Genomic DNA, 25,349 nt, shown 5'->3' with positions numbered 1-25,349 from the left:
GGGCACCAGCCGCCGCCAGCTGTTGCAGCTTATGGGGCTGCTTCTCGCCCTCCGGAGTCGCTCGGGATGTGGAACCGGACACGCGTGGGGGTAGCGAGGAACCCAGCGCTGGAGCGGAGGCCGCTGCTCTTGGGAGAAGGCGCCCGGAAGAGCGAAACGCTGCCCGCGCTGGAAGTTTTGGTATAGCTCTATCGAGATTTCGGTGGTGAAAGGCTCTTCTTCCTCCAGGAGCGGCAGGCGATTTTGGTCTTGGATACTGAAGCGCTAAGCGTAGTAAACTTGCCACGTTCAACTAATCAAAATAGTGTGATTTATTATTTTAATGGAGCCAGTGCTGCTCTACAACCTGAGTCATCTAGCAGACTTGTAGGGAAAGGCATGCGAGGTGCCCCTGCCTCCTGGAACAGGAGGTGCACAGCACTTGGCCTTTTAGAAGAACACTGCTGCCGGATCTCCTGTTGACTTCAAACTATATTTTGCTTGATCATCATAGTATCTTTTACCGTAGGGAGCGGGAAGAGGATTATTGAAGTACACTTTTATTGCCTTGGTGAGTCAGGCAGGGAATTTCTATCCTTTTCCCAGCAAAGCGCCTAGCTGTCAGTTTGGAGCCTCCATTCGAGGTTCAGGTGTAGAAGCCACTCCTCCCACAGTGTTTCTAAGTAAATCTGTTACTGTGTAAATCTAATTACTATGTAAATCTAATTTTTGTCTAGAACCAGATGTCAACCCACTACCTAATATTTAAGAACAGTTTGCTGGCTCTGTTTTATGTATGTAGGATCAGATTTGGATTATGTGATTACATGTTTGCTTTGATTGTAGGTTATCCTGAAGTTTTAGTGAAGCTTTATGTGTTGTACTGGTCAAATTAAAGTTAAGGTGGAGAAGAAAGTTGAAGAGAGTGTGAAGGCTTACATATGCTTGTGGAATAGGTAGAGCTTGAGATGGAAGGATTTTGAGTATTGTTTTAGTGTATTGAAATTTCCAGATGAGCACATGGTAGTGGGTTACATAAGGAAGTTGTGCTCCAGCTGAGTATTGTTTGTCTGTATCATTCTGTCCCTTACTTTAGTGATGCTCAGTACGTTGTGAAGACTGTTCCACAGTGTGTTTGTGGGCTTGCAGGTGTTTCAGAAGAGTGCTTCCTCCTCGGGAGCGTGTCATGTGCCTGCCATTGAAATGGACCTAAGAGACACAGCAGCGAACGCCGGGCAGGGTAAATGTGGCTGCTGGGGGCAGGGGCAGGCAGTGCAGGGCTCTTGTGGGGACGGTGTATCTTCTATCAGGTGACTTGGGAAGCAAGGACAGCTGCTCGGTTGTAGCTTGTGTGCTGAGGTTCAGGACTCAATACTCTGAGCACTTCTGTTTCTACTCTTGGTTTTTAACAGGAGAGAATCTGAATGTGTTGAGTCTGTTAATATTGGGTGCTTGTGGACCGATTCATTATGCTGCTTTTCAAAGAAGGAATCCTGATGGGTCACAGGGATTGTGTAAGAGCCTTTAAAGACTTGGAAAGTAGCGAGAGCATTGCCCAAGCAGTGGTGTATGTTGAGCTCTGAAAAATACCAAGTATTTGAGTGGAGTAAGAGTGGTGGGTTTTGAGGAGAGGTGAGATGATAGGGTTGTAGGTGACATTTCCAACAAAATATATGAAGGGAAATAAAACTGTCTACAGTCTGGATGCTTTAAAAGCTAGATGGTAGTTAAGCTACAGATTGGAAAGGAGTACTCTTAATTTGAGTTACTTCCTTAACTACTTAAGTAATAGAATTATAGGGTGGTTTGGATTGGAAGGGACCTTAAAGATCATCTAGTCCCAACCCCCTTCCACAGGCAAGGACACCTTCCATTAGCCCAGATTGCCCAAGGCCCCATCCAGCCTGGCCTTGAACCCTTCCAGGGAGGGGGCAGCCACAGCTTCTCTGGGCAACCTGTGCCAGGGCCTCACCCTCACAGGGTAGAATTTCTTCCTCATATCTAATCTAAATCTATTTCCTTTCAGTTTAAAACCATTGCCCCTCAACCTATCCATAGCCCCCCAATAATGAGTCCCTCCCCCCTTTTCTGTAGCCACTTTCAGTCCTGGGAGGCCACACTAAGGTCTCTCCAGCTGAACACCCCCAACTCTCTCAGAGGAATGCTCCAGCCCCTGATCATCTTGTGGCCTGCTCTGGAACCACTTGAGCAAGTCTGTGTCCTGATGTTGGTGCCCCCAGAACTGGACCCAGCACTGCAGGGGGGGTGTCATGAGAGGGGAGCAGAGGGGGAGAATCCCCTCCCTTGCTCAGCTGCCCACACTGCTCTCCATGCAGCCCAGGATATGGTTGGCTTTCTGGGCTGTGAGTGCACGTTGCTGGCTCACAGGCAGTTTTTCCACCCACTCATACCCCCAAGTCCTCCTTGGGGCTGCTCTCCATCCACTCCTTGCTCAGCCTGGATTTGTGCTGGGGATTGCCCTGACCCATGTTCAGAACCTTGCCCTTGCCCTTGTTGAACTCGATGGGGTTCACACGGTCCCACCTCTCCAGCCTGTCCAGGTCCCTCTGGATAGCACATCCCTGCCCTCCAGCGTGTGACCACACCACACCACTCGGTGAACATGCTGAGGGTGCCTTGATCCCACTCTCTGTGTCTCCAACAAAGATGTTAAACAGCGCTGGTCCCGACCCCTGAGGAACACTGCTTGTCACTGCTCTCTACTTGCATGTCGAGCCATTGACTGTAAGTCTTTGATCACTTAATAATCACTGGTTGTTTACACTCCAGCTCTCTTAAACCCTGTGGAGAGTGTTTGTATCATCATCTCTGTTTTGTTCTGGTCTTTGGGAAAAGCAGCAAGTATCTTGTGTGTAGTGACCATACCATCCCTGTCAGGATAATGAGAAGAACAGTGGCAAGAACAAAAGCCTGCAGAATGTGGATCAAATAGAAATAATCCAAATAGACTTGAGTACAGAGAAGCAATGGAAGGAAAGCTGCTGCTTAGGCATTTTTAGAGGGTATTATCAGACTTGATAGATCAGTGTTTAGGTCTCAATCTTGCCACTGGCTCTTGTGCTTGGCAGTTTGGGTTTTATGTTCAACCACAGACTGAGCTTTTCGCCAAAATTTTTGTGTCTTTGGACAATATAGGGATGAGAATTTGGAAACAAGCAGGAAATCCCAAGAGTAAACCTTTGATACAGTGTCAACCGTGTTACCTCTTTGATGTTGAACATTTCTGAGCTGGCAAAGGGGCAGAACAGGGAGGTTTTTGCAGCTGGGTAAGTAATGTTGCTGGTGCGTGAGGTAGCGTACGAACCTGCACAGTCCATCTTGGCATGTCTCTGGTACCATGATTGCACTTGGGCTTGTCCAAGGACTTGAGCTTGAGTTTCTGCACGAAGCAGCAGCAGCTGTTCTTTAATCAGATGCTCTGAAAGAGCTCAGACTCAAAACCTGCTATCAGATTGCTGCTTGTATTATTCACTGCAGTCTTCCAGGCTGTGGTGGTCTTAATTCTTGTGTAAGTGCTTACTGGCTCTTGGGTCTAAAACTTGGAACTCTTGTGAGAAATGTTTGGGGTGTAAGCAGTGATGGTAGCCAGGATCCCCATGAAGTGTGGGGATAAAACCATGAAGTTTCACAGTTTCAGTGTTATTTTAATGTATATATCAATTATATTTTTTATTAAGGATATAATTTATAAGAAACGCAATGTGAAGATATCCAGGGGTAGGGTGGGAGTGATACTGGAGGGCAGTACTGAATGGCTTCCATTTTAAAGTTTAAGGTGAAGCACTTTGTATTCAGCTGCATCCCATCTGTGTTGTTTATCTTTAGGAAGTGCATTACCTATGACTGAATAACTAGGGCACTGTTTGGGATTCTTTGAATGGGAGAGCACATAAAATACTAACATGGGTGTCCCATATGAACTGCTGGATGGACCCTATAGAGGGGGAAGGAGAAATCAGAAGCTGTGCTTCAGCCCTGCTGAAGTAAAATCTTTTCTTATCGCAAAGGAGTTTATAATGTAGAGGCCTAAAAACCAGGTAATGCTTTGCAGAACTAAACTATGTATTTTCTAATGATGTCCCTGTTTAGAAGCCCATTCAGAAGATGATGGGCTTGCCTGTAGTCCAGAGCTGCTTGCCCTCCTGAGAAGTATCACTTCTGCCAAAATAAACACTACCCACAGATGGGGTGCATTAGAGTGATTGGCTAGCTGGACAATGTTAGTGTTCAGAGTTGTGTGCATGCTACCTGTGCTGAGCAAACTTTGTGTTATTTCTGTGCTACTGGTTCTGCTTTACAGCAGTCAGTGGGAACAACTTGTTTCTTCCGTTATGGCCTCTTGCTCTGTTCATGGAGCTGCCAGTGCAGCCCATCTGTGTTAAGTATCTTGTGTGTTGCTAGTACAGAGAATACTGGTTAAGCTTCTGTTAGCTAGGCTTTTGAAAGTCAGATTCCACACCGGGAGGAAGTTACACATTGTTTTGGTCTTCTTGCTGTTCAGGCTATTAAAAAAGGTGACAGTTACATCAGAGCTTGTTTATAGCATGTACCGTGGTTATTCCTGTATTTCATGCACCTTGACTTTTCTCATGCTGCTCACTTAACTGCTTGCCTTTAACTTTTGCAGAGTCTTGAAAAGGCAGATCCTATCAAAGGGAGAGGATTAAAATCTTTCTGAAGATTAAAATGTTTGTGTTAATAGGGGTAGTAGCCTTAGAATGACAGATATTCTGGAATCACACAAGTCCTGTAGACTAGGAGAGCACCGACGGATGTTGCAGGGCATCAGTGATCTGACCTTGGTGTGCACGCATGAGTGCTACCTTGTGCAGAGTTACTGCTTGGCAGATAGAGAGCATAGCTGAATGAAATGTGTGGTGGATGTAGGCTCTTACACCTTGCTCTACACGGTACCTTCAGCAACAGATAAGGGTAGAACCTGCTGACCCAAGGAATGAGCAGCAGGATCTTGCCCTACATAATGACTGCATTGGACTGCAGGTAGCTGGCAGCTGCTCACCTGCACTGTGGTCTTGCTGCTGAGGTAAACCAGAGTGCTGTTGGCTTGACTTGGGCCCTGATTCCATACTGCTTGGCACTGCTCTGGTGAAAATTGCTAATGATTCATGGATGGCTAAGTTGCTGAAAGTTCCTTTTTGGTTAGGTAAATCACAATTTTGTAACATAGTGTCAAACTACCTGTCACAGAAGAATTCAGGGGCTTCAGGCAGATACTCTTGCTAAAGTCAAATTAGAAGCTTGTTTCACTTAACAGCAGCAACCTGAAGAAAAATTATTCTTATAATCAAGCTAGGGATGTGATCTCTGAGTAAATTACAGCTTGAAAACAGCTCAAACTGGAGTAGGGAGGAAAGGCTATGGAGTCTAAGCTAAAAGAACTTTGGGTGATCTTTGGCTGAAGGCATGGATCTAGTGTGTTGGGGTGTATTTGGGGAACTCTACTGTGTGCCAAGGTTTATTAAAATTGCTGGAACTGACTGCTAAAGGGTGCTGGGTTTTAGTTGCTTGATTGGCTTCTTGATTTTGCCAGTTATGTTGGTTATTCTTACTGAAGGCTGTATTAGCATTAGCTTAATCCTTAAAACTAGTCTTATCTTCTGGCCAGAGCAGTTTTTATCAGGAGCATGGGGAGGTAGTTGTCTAGAGGAATAAATTTGAACTTATCTTAACAAATGTCTCTGGAGTTTGCAGTTAAAACTAACTTGAAACATGCAGGGTTAAACTTTAAGGTTAAGACTTAAAACACTTGTGTTTGATAGTGCTTAAAAAATTTGTTGGGTAGTTTGAAGTCCTTGATGAAGATGCATTTTAAGATGTCTTTTAGATGGGAAATGTACTAAGGGAGGAGGCTAGGAGTGAGACTTGTGACACTGGCTTTTCCCTGTGCCATGAGGCCTCACTGGCAGCTGATGCCTTTGACTTGGGAAGCACAGCTAGGGAGGGTGACTGGCACAAGCACACTTCATCTTCCTTAAAATGCTTTCCTGGCACCCCTGAGTAGGGGGTTGTTTTATTGGGAACTTAGGAACACAATTAAGTCTGCTTTTGGAGCCTATTTGGGAGGGGTTTGTAGCTTTTATGGTATTTATGGATGTAATGGGAGTAGTTTCATTCACCTTGGCCTTTGGGCAAGACACCTTGAACCTTGTTTTGCTTTGTGTTGTGCTTCCTCTTCCTCATTTTTGCTGAAGAACTAATGAATACTTTTAACTGTAAGATGGATTGAGTTGATGGTATGATCTGCAGCAGTGGGCCCAACCTCAAGGGTATTTTGCTGTAGGGGAGATGGCAGAAACTTTAAGTTGGCTTTTCAGCTGAAGGGAATTCATGGTGAGGTAGCTTCCTGGGTGCTGAATAACTCAAACTGAAACTTCATCTAAAGGTTGCTTGAGTCTTCACTTCTAAGTTCTAAAGCAAAACCTTCTGCATGTGCCTAAGGATCAGAAACTGTCCTGGATGGTAACCAGCTACAGCTTTTTTTGGGTTTTGATTTTTCAATCAGCATTGTCAAGATCAGATTTGATCATTTAGCAGCAAGCCTTCCCAGGTGACAGGGAAATATAGCCAACCTTGCAGCTCAGGATCTGGTACATGCAGTAATAGCTTGTAGATGATACCAAACTATAATTGAATCCTCCATGTATTATGAGTTCCAGTTTTATGTGAACTTAAGTCATTTGTTCTGAGTTACAAACCAGCTGGTTCTCAGTCTCCCTCGGCAACATCTGGAAGCAAAGACCTCACTAGGTCTGGTTTTGTGCTAGCTGTACCTTGGAAACTGCACAGGAGTTTTCAAAAGGCAAAGTGACATCTTAGATGCAAAAGCTTGGCACTGCTGCAGCAGTGAATGCTCCTTTTCGTTTGTACCTGGATAAATGCAACTATATGTAGCTACCATTCCTGTTTTAGAACTTGTCTTTGCAGGTCTGACAAGTGAGTAGTGGGAGTCTTATTAGCGTGTCGGCAGCTTCAAGAGAATAATGGCATGTTAAAGCCATTGTCTGTGACCTGCCAGGAAATCTGGTGATGTGTTGGCCCCTCTGGTGTGCAGAGGCAACTGGTGGTCTGCTGCAGCTAGTGGCTGTGCTCCAGAGGTTTCTTGTGAGGTTAAACTTCCTTCTTGTCATCAGAGCTCTTGTTCTACAAAAGCTGGGGGGTTTTTTATTGCAGGGGCTTGAATTGTTGCTAAACTTTTCCAAGTGGAAGGAGTTTATGCATTGCTTTTTACAAGGGCCTTTTAATCTGTGATGTTTCAATCTGTGAATTTATAGAGCAGAACCTGAAATGCTGCCTTAGGTGAGAGCTAAATTGCTAAGACAAGTGGTGTGTTTATTGTAAGTAGTCTCTTTCCAGTGAGATACTATACATGCCTTCAGAAAACCAAAGTATTCCTTCTAGCTGGAACTGAAGATTGAAGAGTATTTTGTTGAGAAACAGGGCTGCCACTAACAACTTGATTGTTGCCTCTGCATCTGTTGTGAGAATTACCTCGTGGTATTACTGAAGGTGTGTTGTTTCATCCAGTTTGTTGAAATCACGCTTTTGAGGATGTAGGGTGTATGTTGGGGCAGCTTTGGAGCTGTACATTATACTAGCTGGCAGAGTATGTCCTCGGGCTGCAGCCTGTGTTTGTAACTATTTCCCCTTTATAGTAGGGAAGGTCCATGCTTCCTCCTATTGTAATCCATAGTAGGTTGTGGCCTTAAGTGGAAAACATGGATTCTTCTAGTTGCATGCTTTGAGTCTAGTGTTGCATCTTATGCATAAAACAGGAGTGAAGGGGATAAGTGGTAAGAAAGAGAGGTTAGATGTTTGTGACTTTTTCTTTAATAGATGTGTTTGGGGCTTTGCGTACTGTAGTGTTAAATTGTTTCTTCCAGAAGATTAGAGTCCAGTGTCATTTGGAAATGGATTGTACTTTATACACCTTCAGATGGAGTAGGTACATTCCTGTTTCCAAGTTTTTTCATGCCTTTACGTTTGAATTTGTGCATGTGGAGATGCACTTCATTCTTTGTAGCCATGACTAGACTGACCATGAAGGAGGTGTGTGGCCTCCAGGTGCCAGTGGAGTTGTAAGTGGCTTCCTTCACTGCAGTGATGGCACAGGCTGTCTTGTGGCTTACCAGTGCTGAAGCAGAGCACAGCGCAGTCAGCTACTCTGTGTTTTTCAGACTGGCACTATCTGAAAACTTCTACTGTATGTGCACTTCTCTATGGTAGAGCAGTATCCTGTTGTGCAGGATAGTGCTCAGCATACTTCATGTTCTGGAGTTAAAGCAAAGAGGTGTACAGCAGGTGCTGGGAAGTGTGCTGGTGGGGAGTGACAGCACACCACTGATCTCTGTGCTAGCTGATACTTGCAACTAGGAGGTGAGGAGGAATCCTTACTTGGCTAAAGTTGGCTGCTCTGAATTGCCATGCATAACTGACAACTCTGAAGGGCTTTCCTCCTTCAGAGGATAGCTGAAGATGCTTCTCCACCTTCAGGAGTGAGTAGGCTGTTCAGCTATACTGCGTGCTCAATATCTCCTGTGCCAAGTCCACACTGAAACATGAAGCGTGGGAGCAAAGTGTGCTTGGGTCAGCACTGTAAGGAGATCACTAGAAAACTGTCGGAAGGCCTTTAGCTGGGATCTTTAGAAGTTGAGAGCCAATGAGAGCAAAGCCAAACTTGTGTATGCTTTACAGTAGTCAGGGTATGTGAAGCTTTCTATCTCCACTGCAAGACTCTTGGAGGACAGCATACTGAGGGAAAAATCCTGGGATTTACCTGTTTGATGTAAGGCAGCATTGTTGTGCTGTAACAGAAGAGGATTTGGTTAGTGGTGGCCTCCCAGTTGATGGGCAGTAGAAACTGGAATTCCAGATACTGTCTATTCCAGAGCTTAAATACTTCCTGTAAATAGCAAAAAGCCATTAAGTGGCAAGCTTTTCCTGTTCCTGCAATCAGCTTGTCTTGATCATTGTCCTTAAATGCTTTGTGTATCAAAAGCTTCAGATAAGTCTGAGACTCCACTGTAGACTGTTGCTGGTAACCCTTGCAGGCTGTGAGGTGAAAAGCTGAACCACAGGGCCAGGCACAGTGTGGGAGTGTTTCCTGAATGGTACATTTAGTTGTGCTCATGATTGTCTGGTGTTTATGTTTAGCTCTCTAAACTGAGTGCAGAAAAAAGTTACTATGTTTGGGCTCATCATGCAAAGTAGGTCAGTGGCTGGGTGAGAAATAGAACAGACAAAGTTTGACTTCAAAATTTTACTGTTTGCACTTTCCACTGAACGTCCACTTCCTGAGAAAATTGCTAATGTGAGTTACTGGTGACAATGTGTGGACTGTTTTTTGATGCGGGCTGAAATTTTGCTTCAGATTGAAACTTGATATAGTTGAGAAGTATTCTGAATTACTCAACCTCTTTAGCCAGAGCAATTGAGACTTATAATAGGATTTCTTCAGAGGAAAATTTGACTGACACAGCTACTTGAAAAGCGAGTACTTCCATTCATGGGTTAGCAGTTCTATAGGTACAGAAGGCCTTGTGTTTCACTCCATTTAACCACCTATATTCACTGATGCATTTAGCTGGAGATGAAACAACCACAGGTTATTTAAGCTTTCTATACTACAAAAAGGCCACCGAAGGCTTGAGATGATGATAAACTAGATTGTTATAGCTGGAGCAACCTGGGAGCTTTTACAATACAGGGGATAAAATGAGGCTGATACTGAGAGTCATTGGATTGAGGCTGTTTTATCTCTCTGACCTGGAGATAGTGGAATATATAATACCTTAGTAATGCTCGGCATCTCTTAGGTTGTGTTATCAATGAAGGCAAATTGATAGACCCTATGACTTGATAGGGATTGCTGTGACTTAATATTGTGTGGAAACCTAGAAAGGTAACTGATGCATATGCCAAAGTGTTACCTGGATTTAAGATACAACTTTGCTTTCTGGGATCCTGGCTGTTACTTTTGTGGTGTTGCTATTCTTGTGGTTTCAGAAAACTCCCTAGTGTGACCATTATGTTCATGAGCAAGAATGATAGCTAAAGTGCCACTAGTAGTTTTTTAGTAATAACATAATTGGGTTTGAAATTAAATAAACTGTTCCTATTTTTTTTAGGAGTTGAATGATCTGGCACGTGATCCTCCAGCACAGTGTTCAGCAGGGCCTGTTGGTGATGACAGTAAGTATGTTACTATTAGCAAACACATGCAGTGTCTAACTTTTTTTTTTTTCTTCTAAAATGGGATGTCTGGTTCCTTAGTAAGGAGAACCCTTCTGTTTCTTTTGGTTAAAGTACTAAATACTACTCCACATATCTTAAATTTGTTGCCCCTCTGTATCTCTTAATACTTCCTTTGTGTATCACTAGAGATATGTGTTAGTCCCATTTTACTGATGGGCCAGCTCTGTTTACTGATAACATCTAAATTGCATCATTTGAATTAACTGTTCTGGCATTCTCATAGGGTATGAAGTTAGGAAATTTTAGTAGCTCTGTGGCCAAACCAGTAAGCAGCTGCACACAACTTTGAGCTTTGATATCTAAACTTTATATGGCATAGTCACATGACTGTAGAAGTGAATCTATTGCTAATACTAAATGCTAGTACAGCAAGGTCAGGGTTAACTATTTTACACAGAAGTTAGTTAACACTGCATTTTTTTTTAAGAGTTACATGTAGTCCTTGGGAATAAGATGCTAAAATGTGAATGTAAGGAGAACTAGTTGGTAAATTAGAGCTTGAATCATCAAGTGATGCTACGATTTTTAAAAAATTTTAATAGTTACTGTGGTCAAATGAGTTAGAAACACTGGAAACATTGCTTGTTCTTTAATCTGTTCTGTGCTATTGTATTATAGGGCAAGCCAGAGTATAAGAACTGAAAACCAGGTTTGGCTCTTAATTTTTAGACAGGATTTCACTCAGTTTTGAGTACTACTTGTGGCTTTCTCACTAGCAAAATCTGAATGTCCAGATCATGGTGTCGTGACTACCTTGTCGCTTTATTTGGACATACCTGCTTAGCTGTGAGATAGAAGGTACAGGTGGAGTGTACTGAAGTCCCATGGTACTGTTCTGCTTGAAAACTGTACTCAAATCAATCAGCCCTGCCAGGTTCCATGTAAGGGATGGCATAGGACAATCTTTTTGGCCTACACATCAGCTGGTTGTCTCCTGTGCAAGGTTATTCACCTGGTGTGTGATTTGGAATTGTTTTTCTGTCCTTTCAAAGCTCAAGGACCTGTGTTAAAGCAGGAAAAAAAGCGCAGTTATTTAAAGCCCTACCATGACTGTTTTTTTGCCTGACATTGTTTTATAGTAAGATCTACTGTCATCTTGTGCATCTATTTTTTGCATAGGGAGGAGGGCAAGATATATTGTGTGATTTGACTTTAAGAAGCATCTATATAAGCACCATTATCTTATTTGCAGGTGATGTTCCCCAGTCTGCTTTGATTAGCTGTGAATAAGGCAACTTGTTTCCCTGTACTTTACAGTGGTTTTCTGTGAGAGACCTTTAAACTGCAGTGGTTTTGCAAGCTGTACAGCCTTCTCCATATTAACTAGGATTTTACACTTTCCAGTGGGCCAATTTTTTTATAGCAGCATTAGACTCTTGGTCATAGCTTAGGTGAGCAAGATCAGTAGGATGTTTACAGTGAGACAAGAACATTTGCAAATTCACCTTTTGCTTTATAATTTTACAGTGGGCCCTGGGGTAAATTCAGGTACTGCATATTGACATTTAATGCACAAAAAGCCTGAGACAAGGGAGTGAGTTTAGATTTGTAGCAGATCTGCTGTGTATAAAAGGCTACCTAAGAGCACTTGGAGGGTTTGACTGGCATGTCCATTAAACAGCATGCATTGAAGTTGCTGTGCAGCATGGTCTCTGACAAGGGTGCTGTTCAGCAGAGCATCCAAGCTCGTAAGAGTAGGGGATGTTTAAGCAGGGAAACCCTCAATCTATGTGCTAAGAGCTCTAAGCTTGGGTGTATTGTTTCTAAAGGGAAAAATATATAAAGACACCTAATCTCAGGGAGCTGTGCTTCAGCCCTGCTGAATCATTTCTGAACTATTTGAAGTGCTGAAGTTTATAGAAACTTCCACATTCCTATAGAAATCTAGGAGTAGATTTAAAAAAGCACTTGAAACCTGAGAATAAAAATACTGAAATTAGTGGAGATGTTACTGTTCAGCAGTGCTTTTAAACAAGTGGAAGCTGTGTTTGGTTTTGAGGGTTTTTGCAGTAGTGTCAAGCTGTTTCTAATTATTCCACAAGTTTATTTCTGCTTTCAAAATAGTATTTCAAAAAAGCTGGTAGTTTCATGGAAGAGAAATTACTAAGTTGTAGAACCAGTTTGCGGCTCTTCCCTTAAATTATCCAGTGTGACTTGTGCCATGATAAACTACTTAGTTTCCAAAAACTATCAAAGGTGATGGAGATTGTTTGGTGGAGGAGGTGGTAATAGAAATTGGTGAATGCTTATAATGGAAGTTACTTCTGAATACAGAAAACTTTAATATTCGATTATTCTCCTCGTGCCACCTTTCTGAAAGACCTCTAATGAAAGACTTTCACTGTTGAGAGCAATGCTTTGGCTGTAAGTGGATAGTAGTGGCAGCAGCAGAAAGGTGCCTTCTCTGAGATCCCTGAGGCCTGCCTCAGTTGCCTTGCCAGAATGACATTTCTCAGAGTTCAGGACATGCTGTGCTTGCAAACTGGTATCCTGTGGCTAGTTCAGCTCATGTAAACTGTCCCCAGTTATGTCCCTGTGGTTCATAAACTGGGAAGTGAAGAGCTGTTTCTGACTTGGTAAGTGTAGGGACAGGGTTTTCCTTCTCTTGGTAATGTAGTTTTAGCCCTCTTCCACCCACCTATTGCCTTTGTTTTGGAAATATGCTTGGGACGGAATTACACTTGTACAGTTTGAGTGCTGTGCAGTGGCTTAGTTTGCTTTTGAACATTTATCTATGCTTAGCTACTGAAAGTCAGCAACCCCATTAATTTTTAAATAACTTCTTGAATGGCTGATTTCTAAGTAAAGAATCAGTTGAAATAAGCTCTATGTGACAGATGCAAATGGTTGTCACTTCTGGTTTGTCAAATTTGTTCTGGATGTTGTGAGAATCTAAAGCTCAGGTTAAATAAGCACTTGAGCGTGGGGGGGGAAGGGGGAACCCAAACCAACCATACTACCCTTACAGCTTGTAAAACCACCCTTATGGCTTGTAAAATCTTAAGATTCATGGTGAAAATGTTTTTCTTTCCGGTTTCTTGTTGGGTTTAAGACAGTAGTTGATTATATCAGGTTCTCTTTTTCAGTGTGCAGGTTAAGGTCCAGTGCTGTCTGTGTACTCCTGTGCAGTCACAGTCAATCTTGCTAGCATCAACTGATGCCTCTCAAATTCTTGGTGTTTTTTGTGTCATTAGCCACTGTCTTCACTGCTGGGTTTCTGCTGCCCCTTTGTCCTCATGTTCTAAGTTTCCCACTGTCCTGCTACAGGTGAAGCTGTCTGAACCCTTCTAAAATGGGTGAATGCTACATATGAGGCACTTATCTTGATTTCTTGACTCTACATTGAATGCAGAGTTTTTCAAAAGGCTAGTGTGTTACCAGCTGCAGTACCCTTTGTAACAAACCTGCTGCTGCTAACCAAACACTCTATTCCCCTTGCGTTGGCAGGGCTGTTCCTGCTTGCCCCTTCCTTGTATGAGATCATTCACAGCTGTAATGCCTGTTCCATGTGTAATTAAAAACTGCTTGTGCTAGATTAGAACAAGTAGTGCCACTCTGGGCCAAAAGTCATTTTGGCCCATCTGGTCTTGAAAGCTGTTGATACCAGTTACAAGATAAGTTCATGGCTGCAGGTGGCTTCAGCTTCTGTGTCTTGGGAGACTTACCTTGCAGCAACTGGAGTCTTCTGCCCAGCTTCCCAGTACTGATGATACGATGTAACTGGACATTCATGCAGAGGGAAACTTCCCATGATACTATTTTACAAATAATTTAAACTGGAGCTCTTTGCGCAGGCTAGCATTAGAACCTTTAGGGTACGCAGGAACCATGAGACCTTCCTATCATGTCTCATACAGATTAACAGCTTTTGTTTTCCTTGTTTTCTGCAACATAAAGACATTCTTCATGAACCTTCTGTATTCCCAGATTAAGATGTTCTCTTGGACAGATGCACATGAATGAGGCTTAATTTCTGTCCTTTTAACCTAAAGTTTGTACTGGCACATCCTGAGCCGACTTGTTCTTGCATTCTCTTAAGACTTGTATTGCTTTCTGCTGCTTTAATGAAATCTTGAAGCCTCTGTGGAGACTAAGCTTAAACATTCAGTGAAGATACCACTGTCTTAAGTTATGTCTTTACGTACAGTTTATACAAAGCTTAGGCTTACTCTGCATTTGACTGAGGATCTGTGTAGGAGTGATCCTGCCTAAGAAAGGTATGAGTTCATACTGTACGTTTGCCATGGCTCGCTCTAAGAGGGCAGTCATTAAAAACTGGGCTTTGATTCAGGTGCTTCATTGGAAACCACAAAGTAGAACTCGCAGTTTTGTTGGGTCTGGAAAGTTGACAAAACTGTGGGTTTTTTTAATTGCAATAGGATTTTTTTGCAGGGGGTGTGTGTGGTACCACAGCAATCCCAAAGTATGGACCAAGTGAATGTGGAGCGTGGAGTACTTTGCTCTGTCTCTTTAATTCTTTGGCTTGTTTCCCTGCAGCCTTTCAGAAGGCTTTGTTTTTAAAATAGACTTTTCTTTGCTGCTTTGTCTGGAAGAAAGTAGTTAATTACTTTGAGCTTCTCCAAACTGAAGTAAATCTTTCTCTTTTTCAGTGTTCCATTGGCAAGCTACAATAATGGGACCAGTAAGTATGAGAGAATTGATGTTCATAGCTTTTTATGACTAGACTTCTTATAACTCCTGAAGCTGCAATGATTCTTTTTCATTAACAGAATGACAGTCCCTATCAAGGTGGAGTATTTTTCTTGACAATTCATTTCCCAACAGATTATCCCTTCAAACCACCTAAGGTGAGTGGCTTGTACCATAAATCTATTCATTATCATGTGGTATAATGTATATTTGTGAGCCTACACTGAAATTTTCCTTCTTCTGCAGGTTGCATTTACAACAAGAATCTATCATCCAAATATTAACAGTAATGGCAGCATTTGTCTTGATATTCTACGATCACAGTGGTCCCCAGCACTAACTATTTCAAAAGGTACCTCCAATGCTCATTTAATTTTACTCTGCTGAAATGAATTAGTGATTTGGATTGAGAATGTAAAAACTACTGCATTCCTGCTGTCAACCATTTCTGTGGTCACTACTTCAGTCTTGTGACTCTACATCTAGCTTGCAGCCAGTTCATGAGTGCAGGATGCTCTGAACATCCAATTTCCCTGTGACCACAGGGAGACTGTTCAACTTTACCAGTGGATCAGATAAGTTGCTACACTAAGTATGTAGTATTGCCACCTCACCTTGGACTGAAGACTTTAAAAATGAAACCTAGCACATGAAATGGAAGACTTCAATGTTCAAAATGCACACCAAGTAAAATACAAAGGGGAACAGCTGTGGCTTTTAAAAAATGGTAAAGCTGCTTTGATTCTTTAATTTTAAGTAGTCTGTTTTCAGGTAACATCAGAACTTAATGTTGGTCATTTTTTAATACAACTTTCAATGATATGGATTCTAAAGCATATTTTAAAACTTAACTAGCTTGCACTATCTCTTTTATCTAAATGCATCTTGGTCCCTGTGAACTGTGTTACCCCAGTGCCCCACAGGCTATATTCTTTGCCTGGTTAAAGCAGCATTTATATTTAATGTAAAACAGAGGCTTTAAACACTTTGAAGACCCAGGTTTGAATTTTTTTGGCTATTGAAACTGTAGATCTACAGTTTGTAGATCGAGCCATGGTTATTGAGAAATATTTTGGGTCTCTTCTGTGCATTGATTGTGTCTTGATCATTCTATTTTGTAGCTTCTCACTGTCTTTATAATTAAATGTTGCGGTCATTACATTTAATTACAGTATCCTTCACATGGTGTCCCAGCTCTATAAGGCTGTCCTGTTGCCTGTAATTCTTCTCTCCAACTACATGTGATGTTTCCAGATGCTTTTTGATTCACAGATGACTCCTGGTAGCCCTCCCTTGGATGTCATAACCGTCTCCCTTTTACTGAACTCACAAAATTTCTACCTTCTGTGTCCAGCTAAAGGCTTCTGCATTTGTAGAAACAGGTGGAAAGGCAAAACAGTATCTCAACTTGTCTCTTGACAGAAGTGAATCTGCTAGTGCATGAAGCTCAAAGTCTTCACTGAGTTGAAAGAACTGAAGAAACAGTGCCAGTAAAGGGAAAATGATTGTCAGGTTGATGCAGCTTTCCTTACAAATGCTTTCAGTCAAGTACTGGCTACTGTTAGAAGCACTAAGTTAGTACTAAGTACTGATGTCTTATATTTTGATTAAATTGGTGTATAACTGGTTAGAATACTATAGTTGGAGAATGTGTAATGTGGCTTTGCATCTTTAATTTGATTTAGAGCATCTAAAATGACCTTATAGGCAGTTGGGTGGTAGCAGTCTTGAAAATACTGGAAGATAGACTGGAATTAATAGTTGGAAAAATGCAGTTGGAAGAAGATGGGTCAAGAATTTAAAAGGCTAGTTAAGGCCGTCAGTGGACTGCCTATTAATGGCTGTCAGCTTTAATCACTCAAAATATATCTTAACATTAATTTTGCAACGCAAATACAGTTGTAGTATGCTTTTTAAGATCATTTTCTGTTCTCTGCCTTGAACTCCTTTTCCTTACCTCTTCAAACTGCATCCTCATAGCTTAGCTAGATTAAGCCATGGGATCACTGTGTTACTTAGCCCCTTCTGCTGTCCCATCTCCCTCTTAAAGTATGCTCCCTGGGGTTAGGTGTCTTTATATTCCTGATCATTTTTCACTCATTGCAGAAGAGTTCATATGAATGCACAAACTCTCCTGTATATAGATCTTGTCAGAGTTCCCTTGCTGTTCATTTCATGGAGTTAAAGGCACCAAAAGAAATTCTTATGACTATAGAAATTTAGTGTACTTCCTTGGAAATAACAGGGACATCTTGTCAGAAAGCAACTTCAACTTAAGAAGTTAGACCTGATCCTTAGAAGTATTCCCATCTTGAGCAAGTATAAGTAAATTCCACAAAGACAACTTGAGTCTGTTAGGGTGGAAATCTTGTTTTCAGTCAGGTTAGAACTTTGTTGTTAAAGACCTTGGGGCTATTTCATCTCTAGTGACCTTTGGTTAGCTTTATCAAAGAATAAATGTGATGCTAGTAGGAAAAGCTGTTGGGTTGGGTGACTTAAAGTGAATAACAAAAATTAAGACACAAGCTTCATGCTAAATAACTTATATCCCTTCCAAAGCAGCAATTTAGTATTTCTAGTGTAACTTTCTAGTGTAACTGTTTCATGAATTGTACCACCTTTTAAAAGAGGATGCTATTGGAGCAAGCTGTTAGAGTTTAAAATCTGTAAGCAGATGACTAGAACACAGCTACAAAAAAAGTGTACTCTCTACTGATAGTGAAATTAGGGAAGACTAGAAACAGTCCTCCTAGAAAACAGCTTGTAACACAACTTTCTCCCTCTGAGGCATCTGGTAGGCAACATTATCAGCAGCTCACATTACTATACAGGAATTGCAACATAATATGAAGATGTTTTTCACCCTAATCTGCAAGGAGAAAGATGAAGGGGTATGCAGTGACTTCTTTCTAATCTGTAATGCCACTTTTTGGTGAAAACACAAAAGTAGTCAGTGCTACTTAATCCATCCTAGGGAAGTGGTAATGGTAGGGATCTTGGCTCCTCACACTCTGAAGGCTGTTCCAGAGGGCACTTGGAGTATCTGGCTTGGGAGCCTGCCCATGCCCTTCCTGCTGGGTAAGATAGCAAAGGCCTGAGTGTGGGGGCTATTGGAGCAGTTTTACTGGAGCTAAATAAATAAGGAAGTCTCTCCATCTGTAAGCAACTTGATAAAGTGATCTTGGCTGCGATGATAGAGGTGAATAGCATCTTGGGGATTTTTTCTCTTGTTCTAAATGTTTGTTGTGCCTAGACTTGCTAAAATGGCTTCTGAAGAACTGGGAGAACAACGCTCATTGTCTCAGTAGAATAGATAACTTGCTTGTATTAGTAATTCTGAAGTAAGTGTTCCTTAAAGAATACACCTAGTAGAAGAAATTATTTCAAAATAGTCTGAAACACCTTGGTGGTTAATTTAAACTCCAAAGCTTAAGCAGAATGCATAGGCTTAAATTAAAAATGTTATCTTAAAGTTTGGATAAATAAGAATCCCTGTTGCCTTAAACAGGAGGATAACATGTTTTAACATGATAACAGTTCTCAGCCATTTTGGGGAAAAATCCCACTTTCTCTTGAATCTGGCAAGTGGCTGTGAAAGAGTTAATACTAAACTGAACTACTACTTCAGGCTAGTCTGAAGGTCAGGCTAACTTGCTTTGTCCTGTCTCACTTCTTCCCACTGTGTTTTGTAACTAATGGACCATGAAGTTTGTTAGGTGTGTTGGAAGACCTTGCCTGATGAGTGGCAGAGAATAACTTCAGTCTCACATCCAAGAGTTGAGCTCACACTGCTCAAACTCTTCCATGCCCAGTGGAGTGTGAATTTTCTGTGGTGCTGCTCTTACAGGTGTTCAAGACTTGCTTTATTAAGACTTACTGGGTGGGAATTTCCAAATACTCAGCAATCTAAATGAACTTGATCTTCACAGTGCAGTTTTCAAAATCAGGAAGTCTGTTTCTGATCATCCTCTTGGCTTTTAATTTGCCTGTTACAATGCTCACCCAAATCGGGGGGGGGGGCATGACTTTGGCATGTAGCATGGATCAATCCCTCCCTGTGTGCTGAGTCAGGGTTCTAAGGGAAACTTTCATTCTTTTGCATTTCAACTCTTCTGGAACTTCAATGTAGCTACTTCTGTAGCTTCCCAGATGCTGCCCTTCAGCAAAGAAGGCTGCACAAGGAAGAGTGCTGCTAGCAAGTCATGGGAGGTGAACCTTCCCCTCTGCTTGGCACGGGTGAGGCCGCACCTAGAGTGTGGGTCCAGTGCTGGGTTCCACAGAACAAGGCAGGCATCTGTGTACTGGGGAGAGCCCAGTGAAGGGTCATGGCACAATGAAGGGACTGGAGGATCTCACGCTGGGGACAGGTTAAGGTAGCTGGGACTGTTCAGCATGGAGAAGAGGAGGCTCAGGGAGATCTTATTAATTTATATAAATAGGTAAAGGGACAGTGCAGAGATGACAGGGCCAGACTCCTCTGTGGTACCCAGTGACAGTAGAGGAGGCAATGGGCATGAACTGAAACACAGGAGGGTCCCTCTGAAGGTAGGAAACTTTTTACTGTGAGTATGCTGAGCTCTGGTACAAGTTGCCTTGGGAGGTTGTGGGGTCTCCTACATTGGAAATACTCAAAAGCCAGCTGGACATGGTCATGGGAAACCTGTTCTAGGTGGCCCTGTTTGAGCAGAGGGATTGGACAAGATGATCTCCAGAGATCCCTTTCAACCTCAACCAGTCTGTGATACACTGGGAAAAACTTAACTTTTCTTCTCTTGTCACCAGAAATTGTTGAACTGACTTAGCAGGAATTCAAGTTGCTTTGAAGCAAGAAGTTTAAACTGCTCAGATTTAAAGGTACACTTCCTGTGAGACTAGGTAAGACTGATGGAAGAGTTTGAAATGGGACTATGGTTAAGAAATAGGATGTAACTTGAGTGAAGTCTGGAGTTGCTCTGATTCGCTCTGATTTTTTTCCCATTCACAGTCAGAAGCCAGTCATTTGGTATTTAGCACTTGAATTTGTTGGACAGTAGTATCAGTTGTGTTTTAACATTATAATCTTAGTGTTTGTCAGCATTGAAAAAACTTTGACAACTTTATGCCTCAAGAGTTTCAAAGGTCTGGGGCCTGAAACTCCAGAGTAGCGATTGTATAGGTGAATGGTCCTTCCAGGACTCAGATTTCTCCCTGTTTTTGAGGAAGAGAGATCTAAGCAGTAGTGGACTTCGATGTGGAGGCTTTTGGCTGTCAGAGTGATGATTAGAAAGAAAGGAGCCCTAGCTGTTGTGAGAAGCAGGACAGCTGGATAAAGCCTCCGAAATGGAATTAAGAGTTCTTCAGCAGTGGTATGTGTCCAAAGCTGAAATTTATGCTAGTAGATGTGTTTCATAATCCCCAGAATACAAGGCTGAATTAAGTCTGAGCTGACAAACTATTGTTACTTTAATATTCAGAAACTTGGCTGGATGAGCTGGATCAAAAAGCACTGTTTGGTGAAGCCTGTGTCCTGGTCTCCTGGAGGGTGACAAACTGCTTTCCATAACTGCCATATTTGTCACTCACCTGGGGCCAAGCTGTCAAGATGGGCTGCTTCCATTACTGTGAACTCATGACGCTGGCATGGTGTCCAGGAATGGATGCTTCCCCATCTGACAGCTCCTCATCAGTGTGAGAGCTTTTTCATATGGCAATCTTGAGACTACTGTGTGACCTCAGCCAGGACAGATATCTGAGTAGGTATTATCCTGCTGTCCTGAAAATCTGGCATATAAAGTAATTGTTTTATCAGCTTGCTTATACTTCTAACAAATTTTGTTGGTCCAGTCTCTGTGCTTACTTAGAACTGGAACTTCTTTTGGTGGGAGAATACTTGCTTTGAGTCTGCTGAGGCCTTTTGCTCCATGTAGGAGTTGAGCCTATAGGAATTTATTTTTTTTAAAGGCAGCTTACCTATTCCTCTCATTCTATGATTTAATGATGTACTTTTTGCCTTTTATATTAAAGGTATGATAGCAGGGGCTTTCAAGGAAGAGAGCTAAGGCTTTCACTCATGATCCGTTTTTGATCTAAGCTATTTGCCCAAGAAGAAAACACCTTTACTTCTAGATGAATCCTAAAGTGGCTTCTCTAAGAGAGTGGTAACTGCACCAAACAGCTGTCAAATCACAACACAGCAGTTAAGATGTTTCTTCTGGGTGGCTCATTACCTTGAAGGAATTGATGCTTGCTTTTTATCTCCCTGTGGTGATTCAGCTGGAGATTCCATTGCTCCTCAGATTCTTCTCCTTATCCTGAAGTGTCCCATAGACAAATTTTTTACTGGAGCAAGTTTTGTTTGCAATTCCAGCTAGGATTGAATGGTTGTATCTATAGTGGCTAGTGTCCTATGTTAAGGGGACAGCTGGAAGTGGTGGATATTAGACCCATTCAGGCTTTGTAAGCAAAGTGAATGATTTGAGTTTTGCATTTGGAAAGTGACTTCTGCACTGAGAATGCAGAGATAATAATCAACTGCTTTTAGCAACCTTTTGGAAGTCTGTTCCTTACCTATCATGTCTTGGGCTTCTACATGAAAAGCACCTACGCTTTTTGATTAACTGGGATCACTGTCTCAGTACGGGCTGACAGAGCAGAACTTATACTTGCCTTTCTACTGCTGATATATGAAGAACCAGGTGTAGCTTTTGGGTCTTCTGTCATGCCCTAACAAAGCTTAAGAGTTTTTCAGTGATGACCTGTACTGCTGAGCTGCTGTAGAAATTGGCTTAGCCCAGTTGACTTAAACATCAACACAGTGTGTGCAAAGGTGTGTTAGTGCTGTGGCTCATCCATGGCTGCTTCTGGCTCCTAAAGACCACTTCCAGGTCAGCAGCATGCTCTGGACATACAGGGGTGTGTCATAGCTGCATGATGCACTTGGTCATAAAGTCATCCTTGACATCAAGGGGAGTTAATTGCCATGTATAAATTGCTAGGCATCTTTGACTTCCTTCCCCTGATGACACTCTACACAAGATGTCTGTCTTCTGGCCTGTGGAACTTACTGCCCCTGCCTGGAGCTATGGTCTTGTGGCTTTTAAGAGTCTCTTCAGCACTGAGCTCTAGGAGCTTTGACATGCCTTTTAGACTTGTATGAGCCAATAGATGTTCCAGCAGACAGATGGGGGGTTAAGTTGTTTTCTGTACTGCTCATTTGGCTAGTGCTGGAAGGATCTGTGGTGAGCTGACAGTGAATTGTCCTGACTAATGATCTGCTTCATAGCAGAAGCAGCTCAGCAGTGGAGTTTGTCTATCCTGCACATTCAGTCTGAGGCGTGGCAGAAACAGGAATGAAATTGCTCATCAGAAATGACAGGCTACTCTTAGTGATGTAAGAGCACAGCACAGAAGCCTGTTGGGAAGGTGAGGTAGGTCGTGCAGTGGTGAACTGTAGCTAAACTTGTTGACAAGATGTAAGTGGCATGATTATCTGCATAGAGGAGCTGCCTTGAGAAAGATTGTCCTTGAGTTTTGAAGTGTTGTGTACACAGAGTGTAAAGGGAAGACTTGCAGTGGAAACTTGGATCAGAGTTGTACTGTGTTACACTGGTAGACCTCATTTTGCCTCAAAGAGCATGTTGCTGGAGCATTCTTAGTTAAGTGTTAGGTGATGATTCTGCTTAATGAGAGTGCATCTTTATCACTGCTCTATGGGGAAACGAAGCCCATTACTTTTTTAGAAACACTGTTAGCAGTCTTCCTGCTTGGTTAGTTTGGGTCTCCCAGTTCCTTGGTCCATGATAGTAGCAGTAGGAAGCCAGCTAAAGGGTAAGTTGTTGGTGTTGATGGAGATCACAGTTGAAGTACTGGAATTAAGTTGGCTTTCACGGTGAAATAAAGCAAAACCAATCTTTGAATGAAAGGGAGTTTTAAATTGACAATGTTTTAAGTTGCCTGATGCTTTCCGACAGGCTGGACTGCTTTGACAGTTAAGAGTATCTACTGTATCTCTTTCAGTGAAAGACATGAGAAGGGATGCTGTCAGACTGATACCACTAGGTACTTTTGTGAACTATTTTTAATTGTCTTCTGCTAATGTTGTAGTCATTTGACTAATAAATGTCAAGGCTTTGCTGTGAAATTCATTGCAGCAATACTTGATTGCAGAAGAAGATGGTCTGATGATTCTCTCTATTCCACTTTGTTGGTTTAATGCGTTACTCTAATGCATCAAAGGACTCCTGTACACAACTGACACTTTTAAGGATAACTTCCTCTTCCCACTTGCACTTGGCTCCTTTAAACTTTATGAGAAGGTACCTTCTTCCAAGGGGTTCTTCGTAGTGGTCTGGAGGCTGCTTACGTTGGTTGGTCTAAAACCGTGAGTATATGCAGTGTTCTGGTGGAAAACCTCAAGAGGAACTTCCTGAATTTCTTTTTAACAAATAGCTGGGTTCAGCAGGCTGTCAAAATTAAACTAGTTTGGATAACTCAGATAAAAATGTTTTTCTTGCTGAGGCTGTGCAGATAAAAGGGAAGGATGTGAAGTTACCAGTGAGAGCAAGCATAATGGAAAATAGTTTTGATTAATGAAGACTTAAAAAATAAAGCAGCTGAATGTGGCAGTGCAGCTTGAAGCCAGTCCATTTCTATTCAGTGTTTTTGGAGTGACACTTGTTATAGGACACCTGCTGAGGAATGAAATCTAGAAATGTGTTTTGAAGTGATTGACAGAACTAATCACAGGAAGAATTTAGCTACTGATTGAGTTCTAACAAACCACAGCCCATTTTAGTAAAGAATATTAGTGGCATGGGATCTGTTTTAACGGCCAGCAAGTACCAATGATACTTTCATGTTGATAGCCTGTACACCAAGAATGAAAACTCAAACTGGGACAGTGGTTAACTCTCCCTTTCCTTTCAGCAGATGAGGTGCTGTTCAAGGCAGACTTGCATCTTGCCAGGCAAAACTGACTAGTGGGCAATGTCAGCCTGTTGGACTGCTGTTGCTCTGGAGGACACAAGACAGCACTCTGGTTATTCTGGTGCCCATGCTGACTAGCAGCTGAGCACCACCTGTCTGGTGCCTAGAGCAGATTGGGGGGGGGGGGGGTTTGCAAGGCTGATGTCAGCTGTGCAAGGAGAAACTCCTAACCAGTGCTGTGAGTGCTGAGGAAAGGGGGGGTATGGTGGTTGGGGAAGTTAGGCAGAGAGGGCTGGACAGACGTGCAGCTTTGTTCTGCTGATGAAGGGTGAGCTGTCTTGTTCAGAAAAATCCATAGTTTTTAAAGGACTGAGATAAAACTTGAAGGAGTTGTTATAATAATTGACCAGAAAACTTTGGATTTCCCATGGCTTCTGTTAAAGGAAGGGGACTGGTGTTAGCTGTTTTACTCATCCTACCAGCAGAAGAAGCTTCACTGCCCAGAGCAGTGTAGTCTGATAAATACAGAGAGAGGAAAACAGATGGGGAAATGACTGGTTTTGAAGCTAAACTGACAGGTGGCAGCAGCTGGATGTAAGGTGGCAGAGATTCCCATTGCTGAACACTACTGGGAGTTTTACTCAGTGTACTTGGGAGGGGAAAAGGGCTGAAGCTGATGGAAAGTGCTATTCTAAGCATGCTGTGCCCCTTGCTAAGGGACAGCAGTTTGGGACTGGGGGCTTCTATGTGCTTCCAGCACAAAATGAGCCTTTGCACTCTGAAGCTGTGTTCTGAGAGGTAGTTGAATAAATGGTCCCAGTGTCAGTCAGTGGCAGAGAATAACTAAGCTCTTACCTCTTTCACAAGTGTACAATAGAAAATTGGGTAAAGAAGGAAGAGGTTCTTTATTCTAGAACAAGAATTCTTCACTTAAGTCAAGAACACTTTATTACTAAACTTGTTCTAAAAGCTTTTAACTTTCAACTGATAATTTGTTAATGAAGGGTCTACAGAAATACATAGACAAACTGAACTAACTGGGCTTCTGGGTCTGTGGTGCTCCCATCACTGAGCAGCTAGCTCAGTTAAGACTTAGTGAAGCTTTCACTTTTGTCCCACTTTAAAAATCTTCTCCAGTTCCAGTGGTTCAGACCTGTTTTCCCTCTTCTCTCTGACTGCATTTAGTTATTCTTTGTTTTGTGGCCTCTGTTTTAACCTATCTGAAAAACAACAAGAGAGTTGTGGAATGTGTGCTGTTCTCTTCCATTTTTCAGCTGATGTCTTTCAGCATGGTAGCTCTGCCTCCTGCTCTGTAGCAGTAGCAACCAATGGAAGTTCAAACAGATTTGTGTTTAGTGCCCTCAGACTTCTAGCAGCTGTCAGTTCCAACTTGCTTGGAGGATGCACTGTGACAACTCTGCTGTTGCTACTATTGGTTGAAGGGGCATATGGAATGGCATCGTTTGATTAAAACAGGCTGAGGGAAAGTAATCAAAGGAATATTTGGCATTTATTTGGGGGGG

The 25,349-nt window shown here is 42.3% G+C and overlaps 1 protein-coding gene across 2 annotated transcripts in view; it reads left to right on the top strand.

Moving 5' to 3' along the window:
- Positions 1-49: 49 nt before the first annotated feature.
- Positions 50-25,349, top strand: part of UBE2D2 (ubiquitin conjugating enzyme E2 D2) — a 30,451-nt gene continuing 5,151 nt past the window's right edge. The window contains exons 1-5 of one of the 2 annotated variants that reach the window (XM_026858611.1): positions 50-180; positions 10,146-10,209; positions 14,883-14,914; positions 15,003-15,080; positions 15,169-15,274. In XM_026858611.1, the coding sequence (XP_026714412.1) occupies positions 67-180; positions 10,146-10,209; positions 14,883-14,914; positions 15,003-15,080; positions 15,169-15,274 (394 nt within the window). In that variant the 5' untranslated portion in view covers positions 50-66. Of the gene's footprint in view, positions 181-250; positions 274-10,145; positions 10,210-14,882; positions 14,915-15,002; positions 15,081-15,168; positions 15,275-25,349 lie in introns of those variants that run through there. The other variant, XM_026858612.1, reaches the window with a different exon arrangement.

Source organism: Athene cunicularia (genome assembly GCF_003259725.1).
Source record: "Athene cunicularia isolate RWA chromosome 13 unlocalized genomic scaffold, athCun1 chr13_part1, whole genome shotgun sequence".
Classification (NCBI taxonomy): Eukaryota; Metazoa; Chordata; class Aves; order Strigiformes; family Strigidae; genus Athene; species Athene cunicularia.
The sequence above is the reverse complement of the archived record's forward strand: the minus strand, read 5'-3'. Positions and strand labels throughout refer to the sequence as shown.